Source organism: Helianthus annuus, chromosome 14 (genome assembly GCF_002127325.2).
Source record: "Helianthus annuus cultivar XRQ/B chromosome 14, HanXRQr2.0-SUNRISE, whole genome shotgun sequence".
NCBI classification, from domain to species: domain Eukaryota; kingdom Viridiplantae; phylum Streptophyta; class Magnoliopsida; order Asterales; family Asteraceae; genus Helianthus; species Helianthus annuus.
Window position 1 is genome coordinate 45,522,348 of NC_035446.2, and position 13,038 is coordinate 45,535,385.

At 39.2% G+C, this 13,038-nt stretch overlaps 1 protein-coding gene and 1 non-coding gene across 2 annotated transcripts; one reads left to right on the plus strand and one right to left on the minus strand.

Annotated features, from left to right (window-relative positions):
• Positions 1-1,989: 1,989 nt before the first annotated feature.
• LOC118486853 lies at positions 1,990-2,096 on the minus strand. Its single transcript, XR_004880020.1, has one exon. It is a non-coding gene; the product is annotated as a small nucleolar RNA R71 (small nucleolar RNA).
• A 3,546-nt stretch (positions 2,097-5,642) lies between these two features.
• LOC110906675 (uncharacterized mitochondrial protein AtMg00240-like) lies at positions 5,643-6,026 on the plus strand. The gene has a single exon (XM_022151778.1). The coding sequence runs from the start codon at positions 5,643-5,645 to the stop codon at positions 6,024-6,026; it is 384 nt and encodes a 127-aa protein (XP_022007470.1).
• The last annotated feature ends 7,012 nt before the right edge of the window (positions 6,027-13,038 follow it).

The following is a 13,038-nucleotide window of genomic DNA, read 5'->3' on the forward strand; positions in this document are numbered from 1 at the left end:
AATTTTCTTGTTACACAAGTGTTTCTACACTTGTTTATCCACTAAAAATGTGTTAAGTTTATGTAATATCCAAGTTTTAACAAAACTCACACTTTTCACTTGGTTCTTTCGAAAAATCAGTCATGGATCTTTAGATCTACAAAGTTACAACCTACTTTGTTCTTTATTTTTCAAGAAAACATGTATTTATTCAAGTTCATAGTTTATGTGTGGATGATTCCATCATCCTACACATTTCTAACTTTCACATCTTGCTAGTTCATGTTTTTAATCATGATCTAGCAAGTCCATATGATGATCCATATCATTTTTACTAACAAACAACATTCAACAAACATAACAACACAAATAACATGATTTCATCATCATTTTAACCATACTTCATCACTAGTTAGTTTATGTTCCAAGACTTGTTTATGTTTCTTTAGAGTTCTTATCTTTTCATCATTCTTTTAACTATTAACCATCAAAAATAGGAAGAGGATGAAGATCTAAGACACTTACTACTAGCACAAAGCTAGGGGAGTTCAAGAATGTAAATGTGGTGGATAAAAGAAAACGGGAGAGGTCCTTGAGCTTCCGAACACACCAAGCTTGCTTGTAGGATCTCTAACACCTTTGGATGCCCTTGGATTGCTTGAAAGAAACTTGAACGTGGTGATGGTGGGTGTGGTGGTTCTCGGCCGAACATACAAGGAAGAGAGAAAGAAAGTTGTTGTTTGTTGTTTGTTGATTGTGAATGAAGTGTTAGAACCCTTGTGCCTTTTTATAATCCAACTTCACCTTAAACCTTTGTGTAATGTGTTCCTAACTATCCAACATAATCAAATAAAATATTGAAGGAAATCCATGGGTGGGGACACCCATGGTAACCGTCCCAAGGGGGGGGGATAGGGTTGGGTTTCCATGGTTAAGTTACTAGTTTAGTTAGAATCAAATGTTCTAGTTAGTGTGTTATGGTGTATTATTAATTATATAGTGTGTTAGGGTGTTCGAGGACCCTAACTTTCTCAGAAAAATAAAAACAATGTGTTTGGCAATATTTTTGTGTTCCGGGTAAAGTCCGGTTGTTAGGTTGGGTGATGTTCCGTTAAAGTGCTAAATTAATCCATAAAATGTCTTTTATGTTACTTTTAGTGACACATTTAATTCCCAACACTTTGGAAAGTATCTAGGACTATTTTGCCAAGTTTTTACACCTTACTAGCATAGTTAAATGCTGAATTTTGTTTATTAAGTGCAGAATTCTGCATTTAAAGTGTGTTTTAGGCACTTCCCGGCACTATTACTATCACCTAGTGACGCAGTTTTATGGTCCTCACTTCCCTACACTCCTTACTAGTGTAGTATTCTATCTCTGGCTCATATTGGCCTCAAAAACATTGTCTGTCTAGGTGCTGGCATTGTCAGCATATTTTCTGGGTTATCCGTTTAGTGTGCTAACTGTGCTTTGTGGATCAAGTTTGTCACTAATGTTTGTATGAAATAAATAAAGTGACAGTATGAAATGTGATGCATATGTATGTATGTAACAGAAAACAGAAAGCAGTTTAATCACAGTTGAAATCAAGCACAGTCATTAAGCACAAATTAAATATTAATTAATTGTACAGATACCTGTAAATGTGAGGGTTGTCACACCTACGGCCCACCGTAGGTAATCTTGGCGCTGCTATCAATGCACCGAATGTCGATGCCAACAACTTCGAACTTCGGCCGCATTTGATCCAAATGCTCCAAAATTCTGCAACCTTTCACGGGCTTGCGGATGAAGATCCCCATTTGCATATTACAAACTTTTTGGAAATATGTGATACCTTTCGGATCAACGGAGCATCAAATGACGCCATCCGCCTTCGAATGTTTCCATTTTCATTAAAAGACCTAGCTAAGGTTTGGCTCAATGCCCTCCCAGATGGCTCGGTAAACACCTGGGATGAACTAGCCCAAAAGTTTCTATATAAGTAATTCCCTCCTGCTAAAACGGCTAAATTAATGACTGAAATTAATACATCCTCACAAGAAGATGGGGAATCCTTATATGAAACTTGGGAAAGGTTCAAGGAACTACTAAGAAAGTGTCCTCATCATGGTCTTGCGGTTTGGCAACAGGTATCCACTTTCTACAATGGATTGTTGCCACACACAAGACAAACACTTGACTCTAGCTCCGGGGGACTTTTAGGTAATCGTCGCCCAAATGAAATTTATATTGAGGAAATTGCTCAAACCAGTTTTTAGTGGCACACTCCCCGAGGCAATAAATCTATTGCCCCGGGCGCCCATAAGGTTGATGAAAGCACTTCTTTACAAGCCCAAATCGAGGCCCTTTCTTCAAAAATCAAAAAGTTAGAAATAGCAAAAAAGGCCTCGGTTATGGCTTGTGAAGGATGTGGTGGGCCGCATGTAAATTGGAGTTGTATGAAAGAATTAGATGATCAAACGGAAACGGTAAACTACATTGATAATAGACCTAGGCCGTCAGGTCCTCCAGCGGGTACCTACAACCAAGGATGGCGTAACCGCCCTAACCTTGGTTGGAGAGAACCCAGCAATAGTAGTAACCAACAAAATCTAAACCAACGAACAAACTTTCAGCAACCAAGAAACGAGTCACAAAATTTCTCTCAACAACAAGGGGGACGAGAGAGGCTTGAAGATACTGTATTCAGTTATGGTTGTTAAGGTTGGGTGGAGGATTTTGCTTTTGAGGATTTGTTTGGTCAAGTGGATTGGCGGGTCGGCGATTGTTGCTACCCCCCGGACGGTTGTTACGGTTTTGGGTGTTTTGGTTTTGTTGCTCCATTGGAACGGTTCCAACGGATGGTTTGGATAGTGAGTTTTGGGTGTCTTGATTAGGGGTAAAGCGTTGCCTCTAACAGGCTTGCTAGGTTTCTTCTTGCCACTCGCTCTATTTTCGGTTCGTAGACTAACGGTGATGTTCGTCCGAAATTCCGTGTATGCATGCACTACCTGTAATCTGCACAAGTAACACACCCCGCGTAACACAAAAGTAAATAGAATGAAAGAAATAAGCAATTATATAGTTTATCACAATTGTCAAACACAATCCAAATGCAAAGCCCACTAACTCCCCGGTAACGGCGCCAAAATTTGATCGGAGTTTCACGCCCCGGTCAAAGATAATATTTATAGCCCGAATTACCCTTAACAAATGTGTTAGTGGTAGTAAGGGGTCGATCCGCGAAGAGTTTATGGTTCACGTATGGATTAGCTCGATTATGAAGGTGTCATGTTTTATGAAGCTTGCTATCTTAATTTGTTTAGTTATTTGAGAAAAGATGTTTGAATTAACCAACGATGATTGTAAATTTGAATAAATATTACGAACTGATTGATTATGATTAACGAAAGCACAATTTATGACGTAAACAATGTTTGAAAAAAAGGGTTCACACCCGGTTTCGGTAATTGCCAACCTAGGGTTTCTACAAGTTTTTAGATTCAACTCAAATGTATAATGTTTAACGGATTTAGTATACCGTGACTTAGGTGCCAATAACTATCAACGTTCCTAAGAACGGAGAAGAATGCACTTTGTGATCACAACAAGTAAAACCTAACCACGACAACGCATAAATACACATAACCATTTCGCAAAGTCATAACTTTATAATCGTTCGACAATTTACAAATACGAAACAAATGTAAACTATTTAAAAAATCAATACAAATTGTCACCAAGTAAAATCAAAACACAATTCAAAACCCTAGATTAAACAACTACCTACACCGGGGTGAAACCAAGGTGATTAGCCGCTCATGGTTGAAGGAACTTGATCACCGGATGATTGAAACTTGATTTGGATCATCTTGAAACTTGGGGAATGGTGGAATGGTGGTTATTAGGGTTTTGGTGAGTGATGGTAGTGAAAGGAATGATGGATGAAGGAACTAGGGTTTAGAATGGAGATGATGATGAATTAGATGATGATGATTTGTTGATATAGATGAAGGTTGATGATATGGATGGATTGGAAATGGATTGGTGGATGGCTGTGGCTCCAAAATGGTGTTTTTAACTCAAGAACTTCGTAACCCCCGAAAATGAGGTCAAAACCCACATATAACTCATCCCCAATCATTAAAAAACAAGTTTCAGCGTCTGGCATATAGAGGAGGCGTCGCCGACGGCCTTTTGGGGCGTCCCCGACAGCCTCTGGTTATTCCAATTCGTCCGACGGCTTAACCCTCTACCTTCGGAGGGTTTTCAGCGACGGAGGGTTCTGGATGGCGTCGCCGACGGCCATTTAAGACGTCGCCGACGCTGCCTAGATTTGCCAGTTTCGTACGAAACTGTTTTCTTCATAACTTTTTCGTTATAGCTCCGTTTTACTCACCGTTTTCGCCCACGTACTCGTAATTCAGCCCTCTATCATGCCATCTTCCAATATATTTATTTTAAATCCGTTAACATTCCCCAAAACACATCCAATCTTAGTGGTTAACCCGGTTTTGTTCATTTCACACTCCCGGTTGATCCCGTTCGCTCCCTATGCTCCGTAAAGCTTCCAAATAGCTCCTTAAACTTCATTAGACCTACAAAACACAATTCTAATCAAAGTAGGCCATTTGAAAATAAAAGTTATGTAAAAAACATAAACTAAAACATACTAAGACACCGGTTTTCGACAACGCATCACCAACCTGGGTGATAATTTAGTTGTTGACACCATAGCTATTACACGAGCAAACAGAGATCATCCAGCTGAGAACACTATTGGTGATGCTGCTGCAGGTGTTCAGACTAGAAGAGGTGTGATTGAACGTTTCGGTCTATTTGCTACGATATAGAAGACAGGAAGTATCAATGAGTGTTTGTATAGCTGCTTCATTGCCCAAGAGGAGCCGAAGAATGTTCACATGGTGCTTAAAGACAATTCATGGGTGGAAGCGATGCAAAAGGAACTAGCTCAGTTCACAAAGTTGAAGGTTTGGGAGCTAGTTGATCTGCCCAAGGGTGAGAAGGAAATAGGCACTAAGTGGGTGTTCAAGTGCAAGAAGGATGATCGAGGGATTGTGACGAGAAACAAGGCTCGATTAGTGGTTAAGGGGTTCAATCAGCAAGAGGGGATTGACTACAATGAAGTGTTTGCACCAGTGGCAAGGTTGAAGCAATTCGATGTTCCTAGCCTTCGCGTCTTTCAAGGGCTTCAAAGTTTACCAACTAGACGTAAAGAGTGCGTTTCTTTACAGGAAAGTCCAAGAAATGGTGTGTGTCTCACAACCAGATGGGTTTACTGATCCAGATTATCCAGATCGTGTGTATAAGCTCAATAAGGAATTATATGGATTGCATCAGGCACCCAGGGCGTGGTGTGAGACACTGTCAGCTCATTTGTTGAAGAATGGCTTTGAAAGAGGTCAGATTGACAGTACATTGTTCATTAAGAGAAAGAAGGAAGATTTTCTGTTGCTACAGGTATACGTAGATGACATCATTTTTGGGTCATCTGATGAAAGCATGTGTCATGAGTTTGAAAAAGGTTATGAAGAGCACGTTTGAAATGAGTGTGATGGGTGAGCTGTCCTACTTTCTGGGATTACAAGTTGCATAGAAGTAGGATGGGATGTTCATACATCCAACAAAGTATGTGTATGACATTTTGTCTCATTTCAAAATGGAGGATTTCTCTTCTTTCAACACACCTATCTGTGAGAATCACAATCTTGGTCCAGCTCATGAGAGTGTGGAAGATGTTGATCCAACTCAGTACAGGGCAATGATAGGTTCTCTAATGTATTTGACCGCTTCAAGACCTGACATCATGTTCGCAGTGTGTCTATGTGTCAGATATCAGGCTAATCTTAAAGAGTCACATATGAAAGCAGTGAAGCATATACTTCGTTACTTAAAGGGGAAACCTAAACTTGGGTTATGGTATCCAGCTGCTAGTGATTTGAAGTTTGTTGCCTACACAGATTCAGACTTTGGAGGATGCAAGTCTACCAGAAAGTCAACTACTGGTGGTTGTCAGTTCTTAGGAGGGAGGATTGTGTCTTAGCAATGCAAGAAGCAGTCTTGCGTGTCTACCTCTACGTGTGAAGCTGAATATATTGTTGCAGGTAGCTGTTGCTCTCAGGTTCTCTGGATACAACAGCAGATGCGTGATTACGATTTGAATTTCACTCATACTCCTATAATGATAGACAATAATGCCACTATATCAATCACAAACAATCCTGTGAAGCACAGTAGAACAAAACACATTGACATTTGTCATCATTTTATACAGGATTATGCTGAAAAGAAATTGATTAAACATCATCGAGTTGATACACTAGATTACCTGGTAGATCTTTACACAAAAGCATTTGACAGGGCTCGATTTGAACATCTAGTCGAACTCAACGGGGTGAGGAATCCTGAATAACCAGTTTTTCATAAGAATTTGTGTAAATAGTTTACTGTTTTCTTAAAAATCAAAAATAAAAAAAAATTAGAAAACCATAAAAATAAAAAAAATAGAAAAATAAAAAATGAGTTATCAGTGTGTGAAAAAGAATAAATGATAGTACATCAGCAAGTTGGACTATTGCACTGAAAATGAACTTAAAAAAATGCTAAAGTGTGATAGCAGCTTCATCATATGATGTACCAGTAGGCAAAAAGCATGAAATAATCAACTTACCATGGTGATATAAACATAACAAACTGAATATGAGTGGGTAACATATCAGTGGCGTATGGTTTAATGACCTTAAATCTTACGTTGATAGATTGCCAAAATTCAAGGTTTTGGGTCTTTATGTTGTTATTTCATCCGGGATATCAGGGTTGTCCTTCTGCTGTATCCAGATATATGCTGACCTAGGCACAACCAGGATATCTTAAAAGAGCTAAAATGCCAAAAACCAAGAAATTGTAGAAGTTATCCTAGATAGTCATTCAACTGTGCAAAGTGCATAAATCGTACCAAAGGTTTGGTATTTGCCCTAACCCTCATTGGATATTGGTCTCTTTGCTGTACGGATGTATTGACCTGAACACCAGTTATCTAACGTTGTAAAACACAAAAGGATGAATTCAGTATACTCACCTACTACGAGGAATCTTTATGCATACCTTGATCGTGGATATGTCCTGAAGTGGGACACACTCGTATATCAGTATAATATTACCTTAATGTATCACTAGGTAAAGGTACTTGAAATGTTCATGTGTTTTGTTTAAATGGATAAACAATACTGGTAATTGTCTTGAACTGCTTTTCACGAAAATTAAAGAACTATCTAATAGTGGTATTAGTGATTGTGCTGATATGATCTTCTTACCAGTGATTCTCACAAAATAGCTCTTCTTACCAGTGATTCTCACAAAAATAGAGTGTTTATTTTTATGTTATTTATTTGCTTACAGCAAATATAAAAATCCAAAAGATTTTCTTTTTCTTTAAAATTATTAGCGTACGGAAAATGGTTGTTTATGGAGGAAGTATTACCGATAGGGGGAGCTGGTGTTAGAATCTGGGTTCTACATTTTCAAAACTTACAGGTTCTAGTTTGTGTTTTTAAAAATTTTGAGGTTTGCAAGTTGTGTTGAGTTGAAACTTGCTTAATCTGTTATACAGTTTTCAAAATCTCTTGAATAATGATAATTTGTTTAACTTGTTGTTGAAAAATTCTTATGGTTTCTCGAGATGTTTGTTTTATAGTATACAGATTGAAGCAGTGTGTTACTGAGAATTTAGGGTTTAGTGAAGAGGAGTTTATTTGGATGCATGGTAGAACCTCCTTTCTACATTGTAGACAAGATTTGAAGAGTTTGAAGATTGCTATGTAAAAGCTGAACTAGAGTTTACTCAAGTCCTAACGATTTTAAAGATTTGGTGATTGGAAGAATCAGTTTAGGGGGAGTCTGTTGCTGACATAAGCTTTTAAAGCTGAAGCTATCCAAAGACCAAAGACGCTTAAAGACGTTTGAAGATTGCAAGAAGACTAAAGACAAAGTTAGTTTATGAAGCTATTGTCAAGGGGGAGTTTGTTAGTGCATATTTGTGACAACAGCTTAGATTTGGTCTTTGGATATCTTATAATTAGTAAATTGATAAACGCTTAGCGGGTTTAGCTTTGTATTGGTTAATTAGTAGTGTTTGGGCTAACCAAACCCACATTGGGGGAATGGTAGGCGAATTGGGCCTATCCAATTCGCAGTCCATGACCTAGCCTAGTTGCATGGCTATAGTATATAAACAGCATTATGCATTAGGTTTAGGTTAGACACTAGAGAGTTTGGGTTGAGAGAATTCGTAATAGCATTGGCTTGGACGAATTGTAATCTTGAGTGATTATAAAACGTTTCAGTTTGATAATCATAGAAGATCGGTTTTAGTATTTGTGTTCGTGTTCTTCATCTTATAACATTCTTGTTTCTGTGTTTGTAGATTAATCAAGGATATTCCGCATCCTTGTTTAGTTATCAGTCTTGTGACGATCCATCGGGAATAGGGGACCTACATCTCCTAACTCAACGAAAGAATCTCGTGCAATAAATGATACACGGAGTGAGCGATCTTATCGAGAGTTCTTGGTTTTCACACCTAATCTCGACACAATAACTCGTTTGTGTTATACGAGCGTTTTCCAAGAGTGTATATTGTGGTAGCTTTAGGAAAAAACATATGTAGTTTAGGTAACAGGGCTAGATCAGAAACAGAACATGCAAAGACCGAGCGCTTTTAAATCAGGGAGTTCCTCGGTTCGTACGAAGGGTCCACTTCGTGCGAGTCATCCAATTCGTACGAGGTGCACCTTCCTCACGCGAGGAGACACACTTCGTACGAGTTGACCAATTCGCATAAACTGGTCAGTCCGTATGAGTTGAGATGATTAGCACGTAGGAGTCTGTTTGGGTTCCTAGACTATAGACTAGGTCGAAGATAGCAATTCTACCTAATTCCCTATAGTATGGCTCTGATACCAATCTGACACACCCCAACCGATGGCGGAATCATCGGGGCGCGACACTAGGCGAACCAGATTGTCCAAGGAGATCCATGTGACAACCCTCATAATTCCATGTATCCGTACAATTTATTAATGATAATTAAAGTGCTTGATGACTATGCTGAATCACTTAACTGCTTTCTGATTTCTGTGTTATACTTACATGTGCTTGTTAACATACTAGTAGTGTACATAAAAGTTACTAAATAGTCCGGTATGTTTTCTTGAGTGTTGAAAATTAAAAATGACACAAAAATATATATAGAACACTTTACGGATTAATTAAGCACTTTAACGGAACAGTATCAAACCGGACACTACCCGAAACACCAAAATAATGCTAGAAGCATTGTTTTTAATTTTTTTGAACTAGTTATGTTCCCGAACAACATAACACCCTAAATAACATTATATCAACTAAACACCTAACTAGTTCACTTGAAATCTTACCACTTAACCTAACTAACCTACTTAACTAACAATTGAAAACCAACCATACCCCCCCCCCCCCCGCCTAATCACGGTTCATCAAGGGGCCCCACACCCCTTGATTTCTTTTAATATTTTATTTAATATGTTGTGTTGATCTTGGACACATTACACACTAGTCCTTCATATGTTGGAAGTAACTCTATAAGAAGCAAGGGTCTTCACCTTCATCTCATTCAACACCATCACACCCTCTCCCTCTCTTCCTTGTTCGGCCGACCCCAAAGAGCACCACCACCACCATCACTTGATCATCTTCAACCATTTTAAGAGCATACATAAGTGTTAAAGTGCATACAACGAAGCTAGGTGTGTTCGGAAGTTCAAGGACCTCTCTAGATTTCTTTTATCCACTCGTTTTCTCTAAGTGTTTCTTCCCTAGCTTAAAAGCTAGTGGTAAGATCCTTTGATCTTCATTTGCTTCCTATTTATGATGGTTAATAGTTAGATTATTATGAAAACTAAAGAACACTAGAAGATCATATGCAAAAGTCTTGAACATAGAGCTAACTTAATGATGAAATATTGTTGAAATGTGATGAAGTGATGTTAATATGAAGTTGTTTTGATTCTTGTTGATTACCTGATGATTTGCTTGTTAATATTGATGTTTGATGTCGTTGTGATCACTAGACATGTTAACGGAACAAATAGAACTTGCATTAGAACACCATAAGCTGAAAACAGCTTCTGTCCGAACATTTACAGCCAACTTCAGTTGGCTGTAAACAGGTCAATATATAACAAAAAATTGATTTTCTTGAGTCTATAACAGGATATTTCGAAAGACGGTTCTAATGGCACTGGAATCATAATTTTTGGACTTCGTTTACTATTTTTAAAGGTCTGTTTTTGGACAGCAGCTCAAGCTGCGTTTTTACTGCAAAAAAATATGTGTTATGTTTTTCGCCATAACTTGAAATCTGTGTAGAATTAGGTCATGAAATTTGTACTGTAGATGGACACTGATATTTTTGTAATTCTCCCATTGGAATTTTGTCAATCGGACTTACGATGAATTTTTAATAAATTATTCCGTGGACCTGCAGTTAGAAAGTAATGAATCTGATTGCAGTCTAGTAAATGATTTTTTTATAAAATACTGGTAATGAATCGGATCCTGAGATTTTTACAAAATAATAAATGGATCGTTTAGCACCTTATGTAAAAAGATGGGAATTTTTGGAGTAGGTTAACTATTTTATTAAAATGCCCGAAAACAGCCCGGTTTTGGATATTAAAGCTGAAATGACATAAGTAGTAAATTGCGTGTCTAAATGTCGAGTATGTTAGCTGAGGATGATCTAACATGTTATATGCCAATGAAAGTATTATTGTGCAATATCATATGCCTGTTCTTGAGTAGCTATAGGTGGAATGTTTATATGGGCTTGAACTATTGAAGTGATGCATGTTATGTGATAGACGCGTGTAGGAACTTTGTGCTTATTTGAAGTCACTAATAAACTAAGTGGTAATCCTACTAGGACGTGATTGACCGACTTTGACTGTTAGCTATTTTTGAGAGTCTAACCGAGCAAACCAAGGTTAGTTCACACACTTTCTAAGGCATGGGATTCCCGGTGGTTGGGAATGGGTTAAACAATTTGAAACGGAATCTACATATCCACCATGGGTAGGACAACAACCTTAAAACTTACTAGACAAAACTCTATCATTCAGTCCCTCATCTTATATCGACTTAATCGCTGAGGCCGATGGCGAGCGGGTCATTAGTTAATAGCGCTATTAGGTTTAACAAACCTCACACCGTGCCGTTCGGACGGGCGTGTACTAATGGACTATGGCAAACTGTCAATGATGATAGACATTGACGTAGGGCACATTTAGTGTTCGTCGGTTGTTGATATGGTACGGTCTAGTGGTTCACATGGGGAAGCCCCCACTGATTCTGGATATGGTTTCGGTAATAAAAGGAACTGGTTAAACATACTTTCAACTATGGGGTAACCCCCACGGCAAATAAGCCAAAGAAAGTCAAACCACGTTTTCAGAAACAACTTAAAACTAATCAACCAACCGTGAACTCACTCAACTTTGTTGTTGACTCGTTGTTACATGCCTTACAGGTCGCTAGACGCTTATGGGCTTGCACGAGGAGGAGGTTGTTGTGGAATACGGGTTGTTATGTCCCGTGCTAAACATTCAATTCTTATGAACTTATTAAACCTACGTTTTGGACTTTAAACTTATGAACTATGAACTTATGTTTTGGACTTACGATTATGCTTTCGTTGTTTAAGTTAAAATTGGTTAACTAGCTTTTGGTCACCAATTGTATTGTGGTTGGTTTTATTTGCTTAATTACGTTGTTCAATATGATTGGTGGCTCGATCCTGGTCATGTCACGCCTCCAAGCGGTGATACTCCGCATGGTGGATTTTGGGGGTGTGACAGATTGGTATCAGAGCCATTGGTTATAGTGAACTTGGTTTTAAAAAGGGGGAAAAGCTTTTTGATAAAACCAGACTATAACCTGTACAGTGCTCAACGATCCACAACGACGCTTCGCTCCACGTGCAAGACGCGACACAATAGGTGGTATGATTTATGTTATATTGTCGGTTAAATAGTCCACACTGTGCATTAATTAACGTGATAATTGCTATTTGAACCTTGTGTGCTTACTCTCTGCTGTCGTCCCACACTTACGCACTTTCGCGACACTTTACTCACTTACGTTGCTACGTTGTGAAGATCATGAATGGACGCGGATGACGTATCAACCTAACTCAAGCCCAGTTGACGGCAATGATCAATGAATGGGTTGCTGAGGCACTCGCAGCAGCTCCAGCAGGAGGTATAACCTGCTATTTCGACCTATCCTAGGACGTTTAGATCCTACCTTCGCAAACCAACCCTCGTGCTTAACCTTGTCTTTTATTCTCGCACCACAGGTCAACCTGCACAGCCTCCTGTGTGCACGTTCAAAACCTTCATGGATTGCCGACCTAGTACTTTCAGCGGCACAGAGGGAGTTGTAGGCCTTCTTCACTGGTTCGAGAAGCTTGAGTCTGTTTTCGAGATGTGTGAATGCCCTGAAGATGGTAGGGTGAAATTTGCTACTGGAATGCTTGAAGGTGTTGCGTTAACCTGGTGGAAAGCACAGGTTCAACTGTTAGGGCTGGCGGTTGCTAATGCTACCCCATGGAACGACTTCAAAGAACTGATCAAGGAAGAGTACTGCAGTCGTGACGACATCCACAAGCTAGAGGTGGAATTTTTCAATCTGAAAATGACGGGGTCGGAAATTGAGGCGTATACGAAGAGGCCAAACGAGCTGGCCATCTTGTGCCCTACTATGGCGGATCCTCCTATCAAGCGTATCGAGCTGTACCTTAAGGGTTTGGTGCCAGAAATTCAAAGCCACGTGACCTCAGCTAATCTTGGCACCATTCAGCAAGTCATTCGGTTGGCTCATCGTCTCACTGATCAGGCAGTCGAGCAGAACAGGCTACCCAAGCGTATCAGCGCTACTACTACTTCTGATGCTCCCAATAATAACAAGCGCAAGTGGGATGGAAATTCAGGCAAGGGTTCTACTTCAGTTCAGGCTCAGCA

Bases quoted from the DNA above. Each gene is read 5' to 3' on its own strand.
- LOC110906675 (XM_022151778.1), top strand. From the start codon at position 5,643: ATGGAGGATTTCTCTTCTTTCAACACACCTATCTGTGAGAATCACAAT.